Consider the following 23,483-nt stretch of genomic DNA (forward strand, 5'->3'; position numbering starts at 1 on the left):
CACGCCTCCCTGTGCCTTTAGACCCCTCCTGCTCTTCTTCAACTCGTGCGCTATTAATGATCCTGCAGACCTCAGTCCAAGTGCTGCCTGCTCCGAGGAGCCCTCCCCGCTTTCCTGACAGGCCAGGCCCTCTCACAGGCACCAGCCCCTTCCCACAGGCATGGTGACTGTTCTCTCGATGGCTCTCCTCCCTGCCAGACCGTACACCCCCGCGGCCGGCCCTCCCTGTGCTCCCTGTTCCATGCCCGGCGCCCCGCACCCTGGATGGCAGCAAGTATTCCTGAAATGAGTGAGGGACACGGGGTGAGCGGATGCGTCCACGGACAAGGGACTAGGAGCGGATGAACACACAGGACGACATGGGTACCCAGATGGGGGAGCGAATGAATGCAAGACTGGATATGTGGATAAAGGAAACACTGAATGCACTGATGATAAACAGGTGGGTACACAGCAGCCACCGGTGAGGGGCAGCTGACTTTAAGCTGAGGGTTAGCAAGACTATAATTTGGTGCATTCATTCTCTACCCTGACCTCACACGTTGTGACGTCTCCTGAAAATCAAGCCTATCCCATGAGGTGTCTCCAGGACTCTCAAGCCGTGCTCGTTCATGTGGGCAAAGAACGGACGTGTGAGAGCCTGACCAAGGCCCGAAGGAGGTCATTCCCCTGCCTTAGTGCTAGGACCACCCTTGAACACTAAGTGGATCATAAGAGACAGCCAACTCGATCCCAGTAGCCATTCTAAAGGTTGTGTGTGTGAGATGTCTATGTGTGTATCCCCCCGCCCCCCCACACACATATACTTATATACGTATATATAGTTTATCAATGAGGGCCCTTCTTGTTGCAATCTTGTCATCCTCTTCAGTCTGAGAGACTCACCAGGACTGAAGAGGGGACGAGGGTGGAGTGGCAGGCCTAGGACAGTGTTTAAAACCTCTTCACTTTAAACACAGGGCCCCCGAACCCAGAAGGGGGGGCAGATCCCTGGCCATGCAGGTGGTTTTCGTATGTCACTCGTTCTCCTGAATATCCCGTGCTGTGTGACAGGTTGTCATCACACCCATTTCTCAGGTTAGAGACTTGCACAGAGCTCAGGTTACAAAGCAGGCTGGGGCCCATGAATTAAAACCCACGTCCCTCTGCCTTTGGAGCCCAGCAATGGATACAGGGGAGCCCAACAGAGGAAAGAGAAAGGAAGGTAGAGGACAGAAAAGAAATGGCGGGGGGGTTGCAAAAATACCAAAAAGGTGAATGACGGGAATAAGGCGGGGGGAGTCACGAAGCAGCTGGAGAAAGTCAGTGCTGCGTGTCTGTCATGAGATCAGTTCTAAGGGAGTATTTAGGGAGCGAGGTAGAAGCGAGGCTATGATGATAAAATCCTCTTTTGCAAAAGCAAGAGGCCGCCTGTAGGGGAAAAGCCAAAGGCTCTCTTCTCCCAGGAGGGGAACAAAGGGGAAAATATGGTCAAGGCAGGAGGCCATCCCTGCCTGCAGAGCAGCCCCGGCTCCCCTTCCCCTTCCCCTTCCCTGCGGCTCCTCCCCTGCGCTCTCCTCCCCCACCCACGGGGCTGGGGCTTTAGGACCAGGCTGCTGTGTTGTGATAGATGAGCCCAAACTGGCATCATTACAGAGGGTGATCTCACCAGGCCCCTGCCTCTCCTTCCCTGGGAGGAGGAGGGAGGGTGACAGCCCCGGGGACCAGTAGCAACTTTCTGAGGGCTCCTAACTGGCACAGAAGCTGGCCTATGCTGCCCAGGGAGGGGCCCACAGGGAGCTGCTCTGGGTGGCTCCAGAATGTGTCCTCCAGCCCTCAAGCCCACATGAAGGGACACGCACCTCACCCCTGACTGTAAGGCCTTGGATCAAATCCCCTCCTTGGTGAGGTGGGCTCTCCCCAGGGAGGGGCTCAGCCTGGGCTTCTGATCTGGAGGTCTTCAGAGGTGAGGAAGGGGAGGGACCTGGAGGTCAGGGGGGGAAACCTGCTTTGCCTCCTTCCCCAAGGTTGTTTCCCAGCGTCCCCAGTGCTGCCTTTGCTCTCTTAGCTCCCACATATGCCCCCCACCACCGTGGATCACTGTATTCACACCAGGGGCATCTGCATGGCAACAGGGACGTGGGTACAGGGAAGGGGAGGACGTCCAGGTTCCAGTGCTGGACTGACTTCTTTCCCTTTCTGCTTGACCGTGAAAAAGCCTGGTGGGCAAAGGGACGCTACGGCCACACGTCCGGCTCCCCCTAGCTTGGCGAGCAGAGAGCCAGGCCATGTGCGGTTGTGACATGTGTAGGCAGTGTGTGCACACAGTGGCCACGGGGTGCATTTGTACAGCTTTCTGGGTACGTAACATGTTTCAGGGCATGAGATGTGTCTGTCTCGTGACACGTGTGTGATTATATGTCCCACGTTTGTGAATGCTACGCGTAGCTGTGTGTGTGTGTTAGGTGATGTGTTTGCGGTATTTGGCTGATGTGTACCTGCCAGGCATGAGTTTGCGATGCGTGTGTTTGGGTCTGTTTGGTTAGTAAACTTGTGCTTGTGTTTATTTTTGCGAGTGTGAATATATTTGAGTGTATCGTATCCGTGGATGGAGACAGGCAGGAAGTCTGTTTCTGTAAGGTTTTTTTTTTTTTTTTTAAATAAAAGTCACTTAATTAAATATTTCCCTCCCAGGGCCACTTAATACCAGTCATGAATGTAACTGAATGTTCACTTGTATATCCTGAGTTAGGGGTAGGGACCCTATCACAGACATAAGTGTCTAGAACCACCCACCAGGAATGATGGAGAGAAGAAAGCATTGGCTTTGGGGTAGAGCAGCCAATGTGGTTGATCATGGCTACACCTGTTGCCCCAACCTTCTAGAATGCCTATACTGGCAGATCGCACAAGACACCACCTCTCTGCAACCGTCCTGGTCCAGGCCCTTGGCTTGGTGGCTCTGTAGGAACTTAAAGTACCTTCTGAATCATTGGAGAGCAACCTTGCACTTGGAGGGTTTTCTCACCCACGCAGGAGCACGTGCTCTGGACTCAAGGCAGGAGCGCCGATTTCTAATCTGCTTTGAGGTGAAGACTGTACGTGTGCTCTCAGGCTCTATGTTTCCATCTTTGAAAGGAGGTGGTCAGAGGCCCCATGCACCTCCCCTCTCCAAGCACAGGCCTCGCTTCTGGACAAGTAGTGACAGCTCCCGTTTTGCTGGGTGCAGAACTTGTTGGCTGCGTGTGACTGGGAGTGAATGTGTGCATGATAACCTTCTGCTCCAGACATCCCTGCTGATTATCCCATAAATCACACTGGCCATGAGAAAGAACATCCAATTCCCTGGGCTTTTCATCATGGTCAATTAGGGAATCAGCCCAAGAGGTCAGCTCCACCGCCCTCAACTGAGGTCAGACTCGATGCACGTCCAGTTCCCCAGAAAGCCTCGGAGCCTGTGATTAACGCATCTGTCCAGACGCCTGGTTTCAAACAGGCAGACCCCTGGCACCCGACCCCAGGCTGTCTCCCCTCACTGCGAGCACTCTGTGAGCTAACCAATCGCCATACAAATAGTATTCGGAACATGCTATCTACCCTCTCCGCTGGAGGCAACGGAGATGCCAGGGAAAGAACTAGGGCTTCAGAGTAAAAGAGATGTCTGGATCCAGGGAGTGTTCTGTTATCCCTTCAAGTCTCCATCTCCTCACCAGTTAAGGTCATGGAGCAGATACAATGCCTCTGGAGTGCTTGCTGCGGGGCCCGGTCGTAGTAGGTACTCACGAAGGGTTAGTGTTATGCACAATTTAAGATTAATACTGGATCACCACCGCCTTCCGAAATATGATGTGTGCTTCTGCATCTCCTTCCCCTTTGCGCCGCATGGTTCCTTCTGTCTGGAAGGCCGTCCCCTGCCCAACGAGCTCTTTCCAATCCCTACAGAGGCATCCCTTCCCCAGGGAGACTTCTGTGTCCCCAGACACAGCGGTGAGCTTCTCTATACTCCAGTACGACCCTCTACACTCACCGACCGTTGCTGCTTCAACATCCGTGCCCTCAACTCTTTCTGGGAGCACAGGACCTGGTCTCTTTCATCTCTGCCTCCCTCTCATGGGGCATCACGAGTGAGAGGTGCCCAGTCACCCCGTGAGGCACTAGCCCCAGGCCCCCAGAGGGACCTGCCCCTCCCACGGCCGCCCCCACGCACCCCCTGTACCTATGGCATAGCCTTCCGGACACTGCAGTTTGAGGTTGCTGTTGAGCGGGTCCGGGGCCGAGCACTGGCCTTGCATCTCCTGGCAGACGTGGAAGGAGCCGCTCCAGGTGCCATCTTTCCGGCAGTGGATGACGTTGCTCCCACGTCCCTGAGCACCACAGAAGAACAGTCAGGGCGACCGAGAGGGACTGTCACCCTCACCATAATAAGACCCTCAAAGTAAAAGAGGAAACTGCTCCTCATCTCCCCAGAGCCTTGGAAATGTTCCAAAAACAATTTCTTAACAATGGTAGAAACACTGAAAGGAATTGTTGAAAGAAAAGAGAAAAGAAAAGAAAAGAAAAGAAAAGAAAAGAAAAGAAAAGAAAAGAAAAGAAAAGAAAAGAAAAGAAGAGGCGAGGAGAAGAAAGGAGAGGCGGGGAGGGGAGGGAAGACAAAAGAAAAAAGGAAGGAAGGACGGAAAGAAGGAAGGAAAGGAAAGGAAGAAAGAAGGAAAGAAAGAAGGAGGGAAGGAAGGAAGGAAGGAAGGAAGGAAACAAACAAACCCAATTACCCTAAATAGAGGCACTGTTAACATCTCCGCTTGACGGATGGGGAATCTGAAGACTCAACTGGGGAGGACACACGCTCTGAGCTCTCCAGCGAGCCTACCTCCCAGGTTTCCTGAACCCTAGCTTCGAGCTCTTTCAGATTTCAGTCAGAGGGATTTGTTTTGTGTGTTAATTTTTTAACTGAGAGGGTAGGTGACCGAACACACCCCAGCCCATACAGTAAGTACGAGCGTGGGTCCTGGAGCTGTTTGTGAGAGGGCAGGCATTCGGCAAAGCTGGTTTCCCTCAGCCGGTGAGAAAGCACCCCACGGGACAGCCCTGCCACGCGCGAACTGGGCAGGTCAGAAGCTTTTCCTTCCAGGGCACTTCCTTCCTCTCCTTTCCCTTCCTTCCTTCCTTTTGCTCCATTCCATTCTGTTCCAGCTGTAACGGCCCCCGGAGGGTAGTGTGGGGATCCTTCTGTCTGTGCCCTCCGCCCCATTTCTTTAAAACAGGCACTACTCGGCTTCTCCATCTTCCGCAAGGCGGTGGGCACGTGCGGCTTGCAGGCACGGTCCTCTCTCTGAGCCCCCTTTCGAAGTCTGGGATTCTAGTGGGAGGTCCCGCTCTGCAGATATTTAGAACCGCCCCTGAATCCGAGGATCACTTCTTAGTGCCCAGTCTATGCCCAGCCCTGTGGGGTCCGAAAGTAAAGGGAGCCGGCACCGGGCCCCGTGAGAAAGACAGTCATGTGGGCAGGCACCAGCCACGTCAGTGCGACGGTGCTCGGTGCTGTGAGGACACAGGGAGAGTAATCGCTTGTCAGGGGCAAGCAGGGATGCCCAGCAGAGAAGGTGATAAATGGAAGAGCGTTTTCAAGGATCCACAGAATCACAAGCAGAACAGGGATAGAGAGACCTTTCTGGAAGGCCAAAGGGCATGTGCAAATGCAAGGAAGTATAGGGAGCAGCAGAGAGCTCCCCGGGGGTTCTCATCTTGTGAGTCAAGGGAGGATGAGCTGGTAGGGCAGATGCGGGGTGGGGCCTTCGATGTCAGCTTATGGAGTTTGGACTCTACCCCTTGAGAATGGAGAACCTTGGGTGGTTTCTGGACTGGGGTCCCTCCATCATAGGACAAACGGTGTATTCTCTCCCTCTTTCAAGTTCTGATAAGAAGAGAAACTCTGTATGAGGCCAGGGCAGCTGAAAATCTATGCCTGGGCTCCCGTGCCCCTCAGCTTCCCTTCAGCTCCTGTGCCTGGCCTCCAGAGCCCCGTGGTCTTAACTCCCGCTAATTCGCCACGGCTTCGCTCCCTACAGCACTGCCACCAACCTTGAACTCGGTTTAAATCGCGCGCGTTCTCGGAGGCACCATACGCCATCTCCCGCCACCAGCTTCTGCGCTCACGCTCCTAGCTGCCGTGTTCCCTCCCCGCCCAGACACCCCGTCTGGCACAGACGGTCCCGTCCTGAGGCCGCTCTAACTCGGCAGGGCGCGCTACCTTACGGTCTCTGACACGCCCTGCCTCTGTTTATCATCCGCTCCCACCTAGAGGATGAACTCCTCAAGGCCCAAGACGGTGCCGCCTTCCCCCCGCATCCCCAGGGCTTTTCCACAGCACCTCACAGGTCCTGACCACATGGGTTCATTCATTCATCACTCAGGAGACATCTGGGTTCACCAGGAACTGTGTGACAGGAGATGGGGTGACCACGTAGAGAGTTAGGGAATGAACCTGCTCAATAAGCAAGAACGTAAAGGAATGTGTGGGTGAGGGGATACATGCACGAGTGACCAACGAAGACATGGGCGAACGAGGGAATAAATGAATGAGCGCGCAGGAGGAAAGGCATGGGCTGTTGAAAGGGCTGCGGCAGGCTGGACCTCCCCTGTCTGAGAAAACAGCTGCAAGGAGACAGGATTCAGAAGAGAAAGGGGGGCCATCTCCGGGCCTCTCACAGGCCTGACTGCAGTGGAAGCCTCTGTGACCAGCGGACAAGGGTGGCCCATCCCAAGCACACAGCTGCGGGACGTCTTGCAGGGCCCACCCCCAGGGGTTCTGCGTGAGCTCAGGGAGAGTTTAGGCAGCTTCATGTGGCTTCAGAGAAGCGACTCTTCCTCCTGGAGCCCCAGGTCCCAGGCCCCATGATTCTGCTGGGCCCTCGGGAGACTAGGAAATTGACCCCAATTTCCTGGAGCCTTGGCCTGGGCCTATGATGCATTTGGCCTCCAGCCCCTGAAGGGCTGCAGACCTCAGCACTACGTGGGCCAGAGTTGGCTGGGGACCTCGGTGTGCAGCAGAGAACGTGTTAGAACTAGCTGGAATCTGCTCAGGGAATTTCGCCATAGAGAAATCCACCATAGAAGGCTCCACTATAGAAAAGAGGAGCGTAAAGGCAGGGGTCTTGCTGCCTCCAGCCTCTCTCCCTCCTGCCCAGTTCGTCGGGCACTTTCGGCTGCTGATTAAATCTGCCTTAAAAAAGTATGCCGTCCTTCTACTAAGACACCGTCACCTTCCAAACAAGTCATCCTTGTGGCCTGGCACTCCAGGGCCTCCACGGTGGAAACCGGATGACACGTCTAGCCCCATCTCTTGCTCTGCACCTGTCTTTCCTTCTAGTCTCACGGTTAGCTGGTCTCTCCCGCACATTTCTCTTGCTTCCCACCTCTGCACCTTTGCCCTCACTGTGCCCGCTGCACAGCGGACTTTCCAGAGCCTTTCTGGATTTCCGAATTCCCCTTTAGGACCGGATCTTGGTGCATTCGGGGCTTACCTACCAGCGAGTACAGAGCCTTGGAATTAACCTCTGATGTTAAGTCTAGTGTGACCATGGAACACCTGACATTGAGGATGCCATCCGAGAGAACCCAAGAGCACTGGGCACGGGGCCCGCGGGTACTCTCGGCTCCGAATGCACAGTTCTGCGTGCTGTGAAATCTCTTCCAAGAGGGCTGAGCGTCCCTCCGCAAAGCAGTCTGCCTCTCTGTGCCTGTGAATCCGTCTGTGAAAAAGCACGTGTACTCTCTCAAGCTCTCTTTAGTCACACAGGCCCACAAAGTGCTAGAGGCATATAACAATTCTATCCTCAAATACCCATGATGTCCAAGTGCCCTACGGGCATTTAAAAATCCTTTTAATGACACAGTAATCATTTCCTTGTTACAGATTCAGAAATTGAGGCTCAGCTAGGAAGCGAAAAGGTGAATTTTTAAATGATGCTAGTGTAACAGTTAGGAGCATGGACTGGAGCCAAACTACATAGATTCGAATCCCAGCCCTGCAACTTCCTCGCTGTGAGTACCCGGGGAAGCTCCTTAACCTCCCTGCGTTCCTTAATTTCCTCAGCTATCAAACCGGCATGGGGTCCACCTGACAGAGTCATCACGAGGACCGAGTAAGTCAGATTACATGAAGCATTTAGAGCTCAACGCACACACCGGGCCCTCTCAGGGTCAGCGAAGGCTCTAGGCCGCTCTGCTGTGGCGTCTCTAGGGGGACCTCAGAATCCACTCAAGCACCACCCACGTTATAGAAGTGACAGCAGCCGCCGTGGGAAGGCAGCACGCCCGAGGCATGGAGATCGCCAATCCCAGAGGCGGGTCCCCTGACTGTAAGCCTCTGTGCCTTCACTACAATGGAGGGGAGAGGCGGGGAGAGGAGCAGAGAGGGAGAATCAGATTTGTTCTTCTTAGCAGAAATGGAAATAGACAAGCTAATGGCAGAGAGACGCGTGGCAGCCTCAGAGCAGGACAGGACTGGGCAGCACAGTGGGACATAAAGGGCTAAGCTTTGGAGGTGGGCTGACCTAGAACAGGAATCTCAGGTCCACCACTCCTGGCTATATAACGTGGGGTGAGCCACCTTAACTCACGGAACCTCAGCTTCCACATCTACAGAATGGGGCAGTAACGCCAGACAGGTGCTGTGGGGCTGAAATAAAGTGGTCTGGGTGGAGCACTTAACCCAGTGACTGGCAAGTAGCAAATGCTCAGTAAATTGCTCCTGCTATTAATTACTGGCCTCGCTCCCAGGCAGTGCCCTTATATGCACTTCGCGTCTTCCAAGTCAGGTACAAGGGTGCCGTGTAGCCCTATGTGTATGAGGAAGCACCGGCAGAAAATCTGGTGCGGGCAATGACTTGGTTAGGAGGTGAGAGACGTGGAGATCCGACTCTGCTGGTGACTTGCTGTGTGACTTGGGGCAAGTCTCTTCCCCTCTCTGGGCTCCAGTGGTCCCATCTAGAAAATAAGTGGGTTGCAGCAGGGGATCTCCTAGGTCCTGCCCACCTCCTGTAACGTTTCTAATTTCCTCTAGGAAGCCCAAAGTGCCCAGGCAACCAGAAGCCACCCCTGCTTGGAAAGGCACCGTATGTGTGAGAACTGGGCTGTATCCACAGCAGAGCCCATAAACGCATGAGCCACATGCATGCCACCAGTGGCAGAAAGGCTTTTACGGCCACCTCTGCGATCCATGCACTGAACTGGGTACATTACTGATTCCACTCCCACCCTGCCTGTCCCGCTCCCTCTGAGCTGCTGGTAACCCTGGTTAAGAGTACTCCTTCGTCCGCAAGCACCTCTAGCCTCTTCCTCCGCTGTGCAGTCCCCGTGCATGCATCTCCCACAGACTCTGCCCCAGTCACAAGACAGCCGCTCCCACCATCACCTACAAATGCTGCCCCCCCATGCTTCTCTTGGGGAACCGGGCCTGAGTTATCACCTCGGACAGCTCCGGAGCATCTGAGCTGGATTAAGTGTTGGGGCAATCAGCACTTCTCCCCGGCTGTCTGGGGACGGAGTTCCTGCCCTCCGCCACTAGCCTGTCCTGGAAGTGTTCAGGGGCAGTCGGAAGAGCAGGGCACCACCCACTCACTCGTAACCGTGGGCAAGAACTTAGCCTCTGAGACTGCTTTCCTCATTCGAAAAAGGGGATGTTGGTTTCTTTTTCAAATGTCTGGTGGGAGGTCTCAAAATCAAAGTCCGGGGCACCAGTCTGGCATCCCGGAAATACTGAAAAGTAGAGAAGCTGTTACTACCAAGGTTCTCTGTTTTTGTTTACAGAAATAATAACACTATAAATTTGAGAGCTGAACTCTCCAATATGGTAGCTGCTATATTCGCGTGGCTGTTTGCATTTAAATTTAAACTATTTAAAATTAAATAAAGGGTAAAATTTAGTTGCTCGGTCGCTCGAGCCATGTTTCAAGTACTCCATAGCCAGATGCAGCCAGCGGCCACCATACCACACCTAGATTGGGACAATTTTCATCATAGCATAAAGTCCTACTGGGCATTGCTAGTCTAGACAGTCCATATATTGTACAGGATTATTTGAGAAATAAATCAGGTGTCCCTATGGTTCATACTGGTCTCCCCATCCCATCCTGCGGCTTCATGCATGACAGATCCACCCTTTTCTGACTTTCTGAGGCCAGCCACCCACAGAGGGATAACTTTCAAGCCACTGTCTTTGTTTCCAGATTCTGTAGGAGCCCACGTGGAGCATCAGGGATTCTGTCCACTGGAAGTGACCTAAAAGGGAAGCTAGTTCATCTGTGCCTTCCCCAGGGTACCATGTATGGTGGCACAGGTTGTACACTGCACAACTTCAGGGGTTACTCAGAGACATGCTGTACTTTCACTACCTTATTTAATCCTCACAAACCACTGGCAGGTAGTATTATATACCCTCCCCCATGAGAAAACTGAAACTTAAAGGGTTAAACAACTTGCCCAAGTCCTCGCACTGGTAAGTGGTGAAGTCAGAATTTGAACTCAGAGTCCAGATCCAGCATCATAGTGGCTCCCAAGGAACAAATGACCTGGGCGTTTTATTTGTCAATTTCCTTTTAGAGGCAGTGGGAGGGAGTACGTGAACTTCCCCTATACTAGTCCCTGTCCTCTTCTGCCAGGATCTGGAACTTGTTTGGAAAGCAAAGAATTCCGGCTCCATACCAGCTGTTTCATTCGAGATGCTCTGGGCCGTAGGTCTCTGCTGTGTTTACAGGCAGCAAGAGGGGATCTGAGGTGAATACTAGATTTGGCTCTCAGACCTCTGGTCTGAGGGTAGAGGAAATTCATTTTCGGTACAAACTAGAAACGTCAGTTGTATTAGGAGCCCATTTGGCACGCGTCCCCTCATTCTTTGAGCCGACAAGCAATACTCCGCTCCTTTGCGTCTAGCCTCTCCGCCAGTTGCCAAACAGAACTGCTTGAGTCGTCTGATAAATTTACATTTTCCTCTCCTTTAAATACAAACTGGCCATGAAAGGTACTTGGCAGGCCCCAGGCAGACTGGGTTTCAGTTTGATAACATGACCGTGGCCAGAATAGTTTTTGGCTCAGCAGTTTGGGTAACTGTTAGCAACAGTTTTATGTAAGGGAGGGAGAGGGAAGTCGATCAGCCTGCGTGAGGCCATGGTGATCTCTGGCCTCTGCGTCTTCCGGCACCGGCTTCTGCTTCCCTGGCAGGCAAGGATGGGAATAAGCTGGGTACCCAGACATCTAAGAGTGTACAGGACGAAGGATTTTCAGGGGGTGCCTATTGGATTCAGTCTGTCCACAGTTGGGGGGATCTAGATTCTGACTCAGGCAACACCAGCTGTGTGACTCTGGGTGGTTGAGTGACTTCTCTGAGTGTGAGTTTTTCTTTGGCTTTCATGGCTCGACATTCCCTGAGCACCTACTAGGTGTCCCAAGTGCTGAAAACTCAGGGCAGATGAAAGAGGTGGTCAAGCACTTCACAGCCTGAGGAAGGGGGCACCTGAAATGAGTTACAGTGCAGTGTGGCCAGTGCTGGCTGGGGGGAGGGGCAGGGGCACCTCAAGGAGGGGCACTGAGACCGACCATACAGAGGACCTCAAGAAAGAGTTCCTGAAACTGATGGTTGCCAGAGGGGAAGGGGTGGGGGGATGGGCAACACAGGTGCAGGGGAGTGGGAGGTACGGGCTTCCAGTCATGGAGTGAATAAATCACAGGGACGAGAGGTACGGCACGGGGAAGATAGTCTACAGTAGTGTGACAGCACTGCATGGTGACAGGTGGTAGCGACGTGTGTGATGAGCACAGCACGACGTACAATCTTGTCCAATCACGGGGTTGTGCACCTGCAACGAATGGTGTGTCAACCATCCTCCAATAAAAAAGGGGGTTCCTGGAGGAATGGGTGCCTGGGCTGGCCTGGGTAGGAAGATTAGGAGCGAGGCAGCTGGAAAAGTGGAGAGGAGCTCTTTCACTGACGATGCAGAGGTGAGAGGGCATGCAATCTCACTGGAGGCCTTGGGTCCACCCCAAGGAGTGGGAGCTTATCCTCCGGGGGATGGGGGTCACTGGTTCACGAGGGGCTTTAAGCTGGGGAATTGGGATAAGATGTGTGCTCTGAACAAAGTGCTTGGGCTGAAAATGCAGAGCTTGCACTGGAGGGGGGCAAGGGCATGAAAGCAGAGAGATGATCAGAAGGCTGCATGTGGCTCAGGAAAGAGATGATGGTGGCCTGAGTTAGGGTGGCGGTACTAGGGACAGGTGAGAACAGCTTCAGGAGACATCCTGGAGGCAGAACGGGTAGGACTCAGCGATTGTTTGCATGTGAAGAGCACGGGAGAGGGGCTGAGGGTGGCGGTTTGGCAGGGCCTGGCACTGGCGGGGCACTAATAAAGATGCATGAGGACCGGCTGCCAGTGAAGCCAGCCTGGGGGCCAGACGACTGAACCCCAGCCCCACCCGGCGGAACGTCCTTGCACACCCTTGAAATACAGGGCTCAGCCTATCAACCCAAAACGGCTGGTTTATCACAGAGGAACCGCCGGGGGATGTACCATTTCCCTTTTCTGTTCTAGATTCCCTACCTGTCTTAGAAGGAGTAAGACAACTTTAGTCACAGATGCCTTCAGCAGGAACGGGTGGGTGTGCCAGACCTCCTCTCAGTTACAAGGGGATGGAGATAAGATCCAAACCCTGCTCTCTGCTTCTGGTCTCGCTCCCTTCCCTTGTGTTCTCCGGACTGGATACTGCTAATCGGAACGTGCTTCCTCCTCTCCCCATGCTGGCAGAGCATGTCTTGAGGACACGGTGGCCTTGCGTTTTTAAATACTCCAGGGACAACCACAGGTGATGGTGGTGGAAAGTTGGCAAAACCACCCTGGTCACTCCTATCAGAGTAACTCAACTGTGATCGTTTTCACACCATGGGATTCCATATATACTTTCCTTCATAAGGGCTCTAACACTAACCATTTTGCAAAGCTAAGAATCTCAGAGCCAAAATAGGGTGTTTAGGGAGGAAAACAAGGCTCGGGGAGATTCCCAAAGGAGAGAATGAGAACCCAGTTTCTTCACTTCTGCACTGGTGACACTGCCGTGTCTGCCAACAATCTCCCGAAGGACGCTGTTCTCCAGATACAGGTGGGTCTTCCGCAAGCAGACTGGAGAGGGCCCAAAGCACCAACCTCAAGTTCAAGGCGTCTCACCTGGGCAGCCTCGCTGTCTTCACACTTGATTCTACACTCGCTGTTGAACTGGAAGCCATTTGTGCACTGGTAGAGCCCGTGGAATTTCGGTGGAGGGGGGTCACAGGTCACGGGAACACAAGCTCCCTCCTGCCAGCTGCCATCTTGGGTACACTGAGTCTTGAAAGCCCGTCTTCAAAGAAGAGATAAAGGAAGAGATGTCTCAAGGATCAGATGGCTGGACTCATGCCCTATCCAAACACCCATGTTTCTCTGGAGCCAGCTGGCCTCTCGTTTCCCTTTCCCACTCCCGATCCCCCACCTGCCCTGCTGGTTGGTAGGGGGCATGTATAGGGATTAAAGAAAATTCACTGACTTGGGGCAAGCAAGAGTTTCAGACATTCTCTCAGTACCATGTGATTGAAATAAACTCAAGTCCTGCAAACTCTTGTCTTCTCCCTTCCTTCTAGAGTGTTCTCATGGGTGCTAGTACAATGACGATATTCATACCTACCATTTATTGAGCAATTACTACATGCCAGGCACCTTGCAAACACTTTATATACACATCCTCGTTTATTCTTTACAATAATACTACGCAGTAACTGGTATTATCGACCCCGCCTTATCGTTGACAAGTAGAGGCCCAGAGAAGTGAAGTCACTTGCCTAAGGTCACACAGCCAGCAGGCAGTTACTAACAATGTCCCTGTAGATTCCCATAGGGCAGCATGTGAGGAACCGTGGGTACTGCCTCCAACAACAACAACAATAACAAAATGAGTGCCTCCTTATAATCAGACAGCTAGACCTGGCTCTCCTCACCCCCAGAACCTGTGAGTGTGTGTTTCCAGCCCTACTTACTTCTTTGACTTCCGAGAGGAGCCAGGCACGTGATATCCGGGTTTGCACTTGTACTTGCAGAAAGAGCCCACCTTGTGCTTGTTCTCTCGGCACCGGGCCGTCTGCAGGTCTGCGTTGGGCACCGGGGGCGGAGCCAGGCACATGAGCTCACACAGGGCCTCCGGGAAGGACCACAGTCCATCCTCCATACAGGTGAGGAGGCTGTTGTTGCCTGGAGGACACAGGCGGGCAGGGTTAGCAGACGGGGCGGGAGGGGGTCTCTGAGAGCCAAGCTCACTTATGGGCTGTCTGGGCTTCATTAAACTAGAAAAGCCAGAGGGTCTTCCTCTTAGAATTCCAGCCCCTTTTGTTTACAACTGAGGGCCCCTGGGAGATCAAGAGTGCTGTGACAAAGAGAAGATCCAAGTTGGGGACTAACTCACCCCACACCTACAGCAAACCAAAACTCAAGGATCCTGACCCCCGATCTGGAACCCCTTCTACTGCACAGGAAAGAGACCTTCCCGCTCCTTCCATCCATCCTCCTTGCTCTGCCAGGTGGGCATCCGAGCCCGGAGGGGAAAGTATATCTGCCTTCTAATAACTGACAACACAGGCTCCCATCAGAATTGACTCTGAGCCCTGACAGCAGTGTGCCGTGCGCCCCCGAGCCGCCGGCCGCTCCTTCCTGGGCCCCGCACCCCTGTACGTCTCCTAGCCCCCCTGGTGCCTGGAAGTGACGGCACTGTGGTATCTGGAGCTTTGATATTTTTTGCAGGCCCCAGTGCTCAGGGAAGCTTTGCCAGAGCAGCTGAGAGAACAGCGCTCCCCTGTAGCCCGTGCCAGCTCCGACAGACGTGCTGATTGCCCCGGGATGCTGGCCTGATGGGGATCGGTGCAAAGAAAAGTCAACCACGCAGTGTCGGGCTTTCCACTGCCAGGTCGTACATCATGGACGTGCAGCCTGCCCCAAACCTCCCCAAGACAACTAGAGATGGACCGGAAACCTGTGTTTCTCAACCTGGTGCTCATCTCCGCGGTTATTACTGAACGGTGTTGACAAGCAGGGCTGGACGCATGTGGGAGGCTGCGGGACAGGAAGCCTGGAGGGTGGAGGGGTAGGGGCGAAGCTGACATGCGCTGTGTCCTGAGTGCTGTGGGGATGTCATCTGAGTTTCACAGCGGGTTCGTAGCAGGACAATGCATGTTTGGGAGCAGAGACTGGGAGACTGAAGTGACCTGACCAAGTCCTCGTAGTTAGTAAAAGGCAAACAGAAGCTTAGTCAGTGTTGTCTACTGACAGAGGCGATTGTTGTTTTCCACGGGCAACTGGCTACCTATGCTCACTAGAGCCTTTTTATCTATTCTGAGGGAGCCAAACGAGAGAGGCAAGCCCCAACTCTCCAATCTACAGGAAGAAAACAATCACACCTGCCTCTCATGGTGATGAGAAGAGAAAACGAAACATTTATGAAAAGTGTCCAAGAAAGTGCTGTCAGATTCCCTGTTTGGGTCTTCCCCCATCCCTCCCTTCTTGCCTCCCTCCCTCCCTCCCTCCTAACCTTGCCTTCGCTGGCCAATCTGAGTGGCCCTTCGCTCACCCAACAAGCATCTATGCATGCTGACGATGGATCAGGTGCTCTTTGGTATGTTGGGACATAGCCGTGAACAAAACAAACAAAAACCCCTCAAACCCTGGCCTCTTGGAGCTTCGATTCTAGTATGATAGGGCGGGACCCAAGAAACTGCGCAAAGAAATACACCGTTTGGCGTGCTAGAGGCAGTAGGTACTCTGGAGACAAACACAGCTGGTCGAAGACGAAGCAGGGAGTGCTGTGCCCTTTTCTGTAGGCTCCTTGCGCCCCGACCCCATTCACTGTCTTCTTTCTCCTCCTGCGTCAGTGTGACCCATCCGGCGAGCACGAGCCGACCTAGTGTCGCGAACCCCACAGAGGACCGCATGCTGATCAACAGTGATGCTGCAAACTACGTGGATTTCTACATCACGTGAAGATGATTCATTTGGGTTCCACAGAAGCAGAGAGGCTTCCAGAACACCAGAAACTACAAACTACTTTTCCCTCTGCTTTTGTGATTGGGGCAGTGTTTTGGGGTGTACAGGCATAGCCAAAGCTATGGGAGAACTAAGAGGGGGGAGAGGGGAAGAGAAGTTATAAAGGACATAGGATAAAATATCGGTGGAAAAAGTGTTAGGACTCCTAAAAGCAACACCCTATCAGCTATACAAATTATACATCGTGGAGTACAAGTCATGGTCCTTTGGTGGCAAGAGAACATAAAAATTGCAAAATGTTCATCAAGAGAGGAAAGGCATACCGGAAATGTCCATTCTGGGAGGGGATAAGTAGGAGCTTGCTGTGTACCACAGTCAAAAGAACCACACTACAGCAGCAACTGGCGGTTCAGGACCATGGACATGCCCCCACCCCAACTACTACAAAATCTGGAAGATGCAGACGCCGAACTGCACAGAATCAGTATTTCCATGACCCAGCTATAGCCACTACTCTATACCCAACCATGTGGCTTTGAAGAAAGCAGGGTATGACACGTGCTATCTGGGTCCCGCCCTCATCCCCTGGTCACTGACATCTATACCCCGAGGGATGGGCGCCGTACCTGCAACCCTATGCCAGAGGTCTTTTGCTGCGGTCCCGCATGCACGATCTGCCTGTGCACAGGGCCAGCTCCCGGGGCTGAGGCATGGATGCTGCTGGAAGTGGCATGTCACCAGTGATGGAGCTGGTGGGGTAACATGCCAGTTTCCAGAGTTGCAGTAGGTCTGACGAAGATCCTACCCTGTCTCCCACAGCTCTCCAAAGGGACTGAACTCTGGCTGCCCACTGCAGTACCTGGCTCTCAAGGAGACTCTGGATGCTTCTGTCATGGCCAAGCTTCCCTATCTCATTCCCTACCTGTGTTTCCTGGGGGGAACATGACTCAGGACAACAGGGGCAGGCATTTCTGAGCCTGGGGCTTCTGACTGGGGATAACAGTGCTGATGTCACACACGGGGTTCCAAAAGGTTATGGGACCCTGTGCCTTCATCGGTTCATCTTTTCAACTCAGGAAAATAAATCGTGCTCAGCCTGTCTATGAATGTGCCTCAAGAAATTCCAGTCTCTAACGAGTATTAAAATAATTGTAATTGTGCTGTCAAAGAGATATGCCTATTTTTATTATTTTATTCAAAGGATTACCCAGAAGACCAAATCTCTTCCAGAGTGCCTTTAAGATCGAAATTAACCCAGAGCAGACTATAAGAAGAGAAATGTCAGGAGCCCTAATGTCTGGTTTTTTAAATACCGGCCTGCATCCTAAGGCCAGGGAATGGACCTCATTCATTCTTTTAGTACCAGACCCTAGCCTAGTGCCAAGTACACAGTAGGTCCTTAATACCCATTTATTAAATGCGTGAACTATTACAAATCTACATGCGACCTTGAACAAGTCACCTAACCTCTCTGGCCCTAAGCCAAAGTGGTCTTTAAGTTCTTGCAACTCTAGCATTTTAGGATGTGAAAGAATATTGGCCACTGTATTGTTTTGAGAAAACACAGATGCAGCTAGAGGGACTGGAAGTGGACATGTAAGCCCTCGGGAGGCTGCATCAGCCAAAGGCGAGTGCTGCTGGAACCGGGAGGAGGTTCAGTTTCATTGCTCTTGATGGGAAATAGATCTTAACAGAGTTAGAGAAGAGGAAGAGGAGGAAGGACAGGAAGCGCAAAGAGGTCTCTGCGTACAAGGTCCCGGGCCAGGTGAGGTGGGAACTGAGGACATCGAGGATTTCAGGATGGTTGTTTTCCCCACCACAGCCAACTGGACCTTCACCCAGCACTCAGGCGGTAGCAAGTCAGAGGGAGAAGCCGAGGCAGAAGAAATAGCGCCATCAAGGGAAGCATGCAAAGCCTCTGCCAATTTTAGTCCTGAAAGCACTTCGCTAGGCTCCTGCAACCCCAAGGAATCAAAGAGAAAATCCGAGCTGGGCTTGGCAGTCCCAGCAAGTCCGTCACTTGCTCAAACTGGATTCTCCCAATTCTAGCCGAGGCGAGTCAGGTTATATTTAGATTGTTTACTTGTCCAGTTCTCCCCACTACATGTCTGAAAGGAAGGCCACCAGTAACTGCTTATAATTCAGCCCATGAGGACGACTTACAAGGGCCATCTTCTTGACCCTCCTAATGATCCAATTTGTCATTAACCCCATTCTGTAGGTGAGAAAACGGAGTCCAAAGGAGGGAACATGAGTTGCTCGATCTAGAGTCAGGGCTCCCTCCAGGTCTGCCTGGCTCCTAAGTGCTCTCTTGATCCCACGACAGAGCCTTTACCCATGAGCACAGCCAAAGAACATCTCACGGAATCAGGAGAATTTGGGTGAGTGGAGTATCTCGAAATCAACTGGACATACAGTAAGATTTCAGAACCTCCACCGTCTCCCCAGTGTCCAGAATGGTGCCCGTCACTTCCAAATTTCTTTAGCAAGGGGCCCCATTTATCATTCCACATGTTAGGCTCAAAGGAAAAAGGCTGTTGTCAGATGCAGTCACAATCAGGGATAAGTGATGGAAACCTTCCCAAGAAGAGAGAGAAAGGTGCCTGCAACGCTGGATACCTGCCATGAAGAAGCTTGGGAATGCATATGGCAGACCCAAGTTAGATGATTTCACCAGATTGGTGAGAATGGCATGCCTAGCAAGGGGGTACCATTTCTTGGGTCAGGACCCCAGTACTAATGGTAACTCCTATATCTCCTTGTGTAAATGTTTTCTTCTCTTGGGCCTCAGTTTCCCCGATGTGAAATCAAATGATTCACCTTGATGACCCCTGGGCTCCTCCTAGTTCTGATGTTCCAGACTTTGATGGGGTTCTGGGTTGAGACACAGGCTTTAAACAGGCCAAAGGGCTTCTGAGACAGCAAGTAAGAAGAGATTTGACTCTTGAAACTTGAGCAACTGCTCAGAGTGGAGCAGGAGTGAGAGGAAGAATTATTGAGATGACATCTTAGCATTGCTCACATCAAAAAGTGGTCTCATAGGGGCGCCTGGGTGGCACAGCGGTTAATCGTCTGCCTTCGGCTCAGGGCGTGATCCTGGCGTTCCGGGATCGAGTCCCACATCAGGCTCTTCCGCTATGAGCCTGCTTCTTCCTCTCCCACTCCCCCTGCTTGTGTTCCCTCTCTCGCTGGCTGTCTCTCTCTGTCGAATAAATAAATAAAATCTTTAAAAATTTAAAAAAAAAGTGGTCTCATAAGGGACAAGTCCCTTCTCTACTGTGACCTTCAGGTCCCCACACATAATCTCAGTAGTGGTCTACCATTAGCACTCAGCAGTGGTTTGGACCCAGTGACGTCCTAGACCATCCTGGACCCTCACCATCCCAGATGCTAAGGTGACAGATGGAGAAAGCAGCATTCTCTTAGCAGTTGTATGAGAATTTCTCTTGGGGTGGGGGGGATGACCCTGTTTTTGTCGGGGAGATGCCCTGATGAGACCCTTGGGTCCCTCAAGGGCCTGGCTTTCTGCTTCTGAGAAAGAAGGAAGGGTCTCCTCCTGAGACAGAAGAGAGAATGTGTAATTTCTATAGCGAGGGAAGTCATAACAGGGTTCTGTAGGGAGAGGTGCTGGGTGAGGGAAGGAGCTGAGGGCAGGCACGAGGATTCACGTGGGGCACTGTGGGATGTGGTCACTCTCTGTGTCCCCCCAGCTCACATCCCTGTCTTTAATAAAGTCTGAGAAGTCAGGAAGAGCTCAATGGTGTTCAGTATCTGCTGGAAACAAGTGGATAGTCTGAATTTTCAATCTGAGGTTAGAGAAGCAAAACAGAAAAGCCAACAAAAGCCAGAAGCACAAAGTGGGCCTTTTAAAAAGATCTTTGTAGGAGGAAGGTGTGCTTACTTTATTTTTTTTTAAAGATTATTTATTTAAGTAATCTCTGTACCCACCATGGGGTTCGAACTCATAGCCCCGAGATCGAGAGCCCCATGCTGAGCTAGCCCGGCACTCCAAGGCACACTGGCTTTTAGAAGCCCCACTCCACACCCAAGTGCACCCCATATCAAGTGCACCCAACACAGCCGAGTTGAGGTTGATGAGGTGATATGAGTAATGTGACATATTCAGCCCTTTAATTATATATTTATGATTTTGCAGTTTTGTCATTGTTGTTGTTGAACTTGAGGGTGTATTTTCCCTCGGGTTTTGTAGCTTTTGTCTGTGCTGGTAGTGCTTGCTTGGTAAAGTGCCTTGGCAGAAGGGACTCTGAGGCTGTGAGTTTGCAGGATTTTTGCATACATCTTGAAGAGGGCTCACAATGTAAGTGAAAGGGGATATTCAAGAAAAAAATCATTGGGAATAGAAGGGAGAGTGGGTTTGGGGTGTTACACACATTATACCAGCTCCCAGGGGTTACACGTAACTGCCTGTCCTGGGTGCTGGGTGCTCGGCGACCGACATTTAACCTCTGGGTCCTGGGCAGAGCATGGAGGAGGGAGTGTGGGTCCGCAGCCCCGAGGACTAAGGCCTCCACGAGACAGCGGTCAGGGCTTGGAGAGAGGCCATGGGGCAGGTTCTCACAAGGGCGCCCCTTGGGGAAGGTCAGTATTCATTAAGCACTTTCTCTGGCTCTGGAATCTTACACATACCATCTCTTTCAGGCCTCAACCTGCCCCTTCAATGTGGGCCCTCCTCCACCCATTTTACAGATGAGAGTATTGAAGCCCAGAGCCATGAAATAGCTCTTCTAAAATCAACTGCTGGGGCAGAGCCAGGAACGGAATCCCAGTCTGTCTGATTCTAAAGACAGTGCTCTTTTCGCTTCAATTATCCTGTTAGGAAAAGCAAAATGAAGAGAGGAAAGGGAAGCAAACAAAAAATGGAGGACAGAAGTTGGGCTGTTCACCTCTTTACCCCCTCACTTGAGAAGGGGGCCATTAACAAGTTCAAGAGAGAGCTAGCGGGGCCTTCACCCAGTCCTTGCTGCCTGCAGACCCAAGGAGAAGCATCAGATCTGGGATTGAGCACCAGACGATGCTGACAACCAAGGCGCATGAAATGCCAGCGGGTCCTAGGGGGTCAGTGCAGCCACCGGAGAGACGCTTGTCTGCATTCTCAAGGGAAGAGCAAAGTTGGGAACAACAACGATCAAAATGAGGGTTTCCCCAGTCCTCGTCTCCACAGCAGGGTCACTCCCCCCCTTCCACACAGTCAGCAGAGAAGCAACAGCAGAAGGGTCCGAATCTCTTTGATTGAGAATCATTCTTAGCAGGGCGCCTGGGTGGCTCAGTCGGTTAAGCGTCCAACTCTTGATTTCAGCTCAGGTCATGGTGTCAGGATTGTGAGTTCAAGCCCTGTGTTGGGTTCCATGCTCAGTGCAGCGTCTGCTGAGACTCTTTCTCTCCCTCTCCCTCTGCCCCTTCCCCTTGCTTGTAAGTCCATGCGTGCACGCTCTCTTTCTCTGTCATTCTCTCTAGCCAAAATAAATAAATACATTTTTTTTTTTAAGAATCATTTTTAGCCACAACAGGGCCTATAAGAATCAATACTAATGTACACACTGCTCCTTCCCAAAGGTGTCTGTTTGAGAGGAAAGGTGTGATTTCTTGGTCTGGAGTCATGAACACGCCCCACATCTGGGCGAAGGAAGGACTCCGAAAGCCTGAAATGTGGACGGCTTACGATTTCCACTGTCTCATCACCTCTCCTAGGTCTTTAGAGTACCTCACGTGAGTGTCCATAGCGTCTGTATTCAAATCACACTGGGTTAAAAATTAGGGGACCTAATTTTCTTTCGGGGTAGTTTAGGGAGATTGCTTGGTCTTTCACTCATTTCTTGAAAGAAGCATTTCCTGTAGTCTTCCTTTTATCAATGTATCCAGCCATCCCGTCAAAACACCTTGGGAAGTCTTATTCAGGGCAGGTTCTGGGCTTGCTGTGAGCCATGGGAAAGTGGATTAGACACAGCCACTGCCCTCCAGGAACTCAGGTCCAGGAATCACTGGGAGCTCTGCACCCCCCCTGAAAATCTGGGGGAACTACTGACTCTCTCCAATCATCAAAATGCCTGAAACTCATGAATACATAATATTGCATCTAAGTTCAAGGGAACTCATAGACCTCCCCTCTATCCCACCCGTGCCCCATGGGAGTCAATTAATCCCATTCAGTAGAATAATGGCTGGAACTTTGCTTGATGGTTGGACCCATCTGCGTTAGGACCCGTGCTTGAGTGCGGTATCATTTTGGGTATCTGGTAAAGGGACCATGTTCCCTTTGATAAAACAAGGAAAGCAGAGGGTCCTGGAACGTCTGAGAAAAGGGTACACAGATCTTTCTCGACATATGATAGAGGTGACATCCCAATAAACCCAATAAGTTGAAAATGTTGCAAGTCAAAAACGCATTTGTATTCCTAACCTACTGACCATCTACGCTTAGCCCAGCCTCCCTTAAATGTGCTCGGAACACTTACATTAGCCTACAGAGTGGGGCAAAGTGGTCTCACGCAAAGCCTATGTTATAATCAAGAGCTGAGTACGTCATGTAATTTATTGAATACTTTACCGAAAGTGGCAGACAGAATGATTGTGTGGGTATCAGCCGCGAGGTGTCACTGCCCAGCACCCCGAGGGTGTGTTGGACCACATATCCGCAGCTCAGGAGAAGGTCAAATTCAGAATTCTGGGTACGGTTTCTACTGAAAGCACGCCGCTTTTTACACCATCAAAAAACTGTAAGTCGAACCATCATAACTTGGAGATCATGTCTCGTCATGTCAAACCCCAGTATTCTGACTGGAAGCCAAGGGCATTCTTTCTAGAAATACCACCAACGTGCTCTATGATTTTGTACAAGTTCCTTCCTCCCTCTCACTGGACCTCGGTTTTACCATGTTTCCAAGTAATCAGTTATTCTACACAAGTTCTGAGAACCCTTCTGGTCCTGACATCCTAGGTCAGCCAGGCCCGGCCTCTTTTCCAGTATGCCTGACTCTGCCTCACTCACCCCACCACCCCGGGTCTTGCCCAGGAGACCCCCAGCAAGGCCCTCCTGCCCACAACTGCTCCTCTCCCAGCAGATTCCTCCTACACAGGAACAGTGGCTCTGGTGAAAGACACACATGGCCCCCACGTGGATCCCACCGCAGAGAGTGTGGCCTTGGGCAAGTTCTTTAACCTCTCTGAGGCTCGAGGTCCTCCCCTGGGAACAGGGCAATAATAATGAGACGTATCTCTAAGCCTTACTGGGTCCTAATCCTATCCAGTGAACTAGTCACATCGGCTCCGAATGTTACTTTCTTCTAATCTTTTTCTTCCTCCCTCCCTCCCTTCATTCCTTCCCTTCTCTCTTCTGTAAGACTCGCAAGGACCCTGGAGGAGATTTCACTGTCACGTTATCCACACTCTACCTTCTCCTTGGCTGCACAGCAAGGCAGTGTGCGTAAATCCCCTCCATTA

The 23,483-nt window shown here is 51.9% G+C and overlaps 1 protein-coding gene across 1 annotated transcript in view; it reads right to left on the reverse strand.

The window, feature by feature from the left end:
• PAPPA (pappalysin 1) overlaps positions 1-23,483 on the reverse strand; it is a 241,994-nt gene that overhangs the window by 32,285 nt on the left and 186,226 nt on the right. The window contains exons 16-18 of the mRNA XM_045791079.2: positions 14,033-14,243; positions 13,191-13,362; positions 4,196-4,343 (exon numbers count right to left, since the gene is read on the reverse strand). Coding sequence (XP_045647035.2) covers positions 4,196-4,343; positions 13,191-13,362; positions 14,033-14,243 — 531 coding nt within the window. The remainder of the gene's footprint in view (positions 1-4,195; positions 4,344-13,190; positions 13,363-14,032; positions 14,244-23,483) is intronic.

Source organism: Ursus americanus, chromosome 18 (assembly GCF_024610735.1).
Source record: "Ursus americanus isolate L20-20 chromosome 18, mUrsAme1.1.p, whole genome shotgun sequence".
In the NCBI taxonomy this organism is placed as follows: Eukaryota; Metazoa; Chordata; class Mammalia; order Carnivora; family Ursidae; genus Ursus; species Ursus americanus.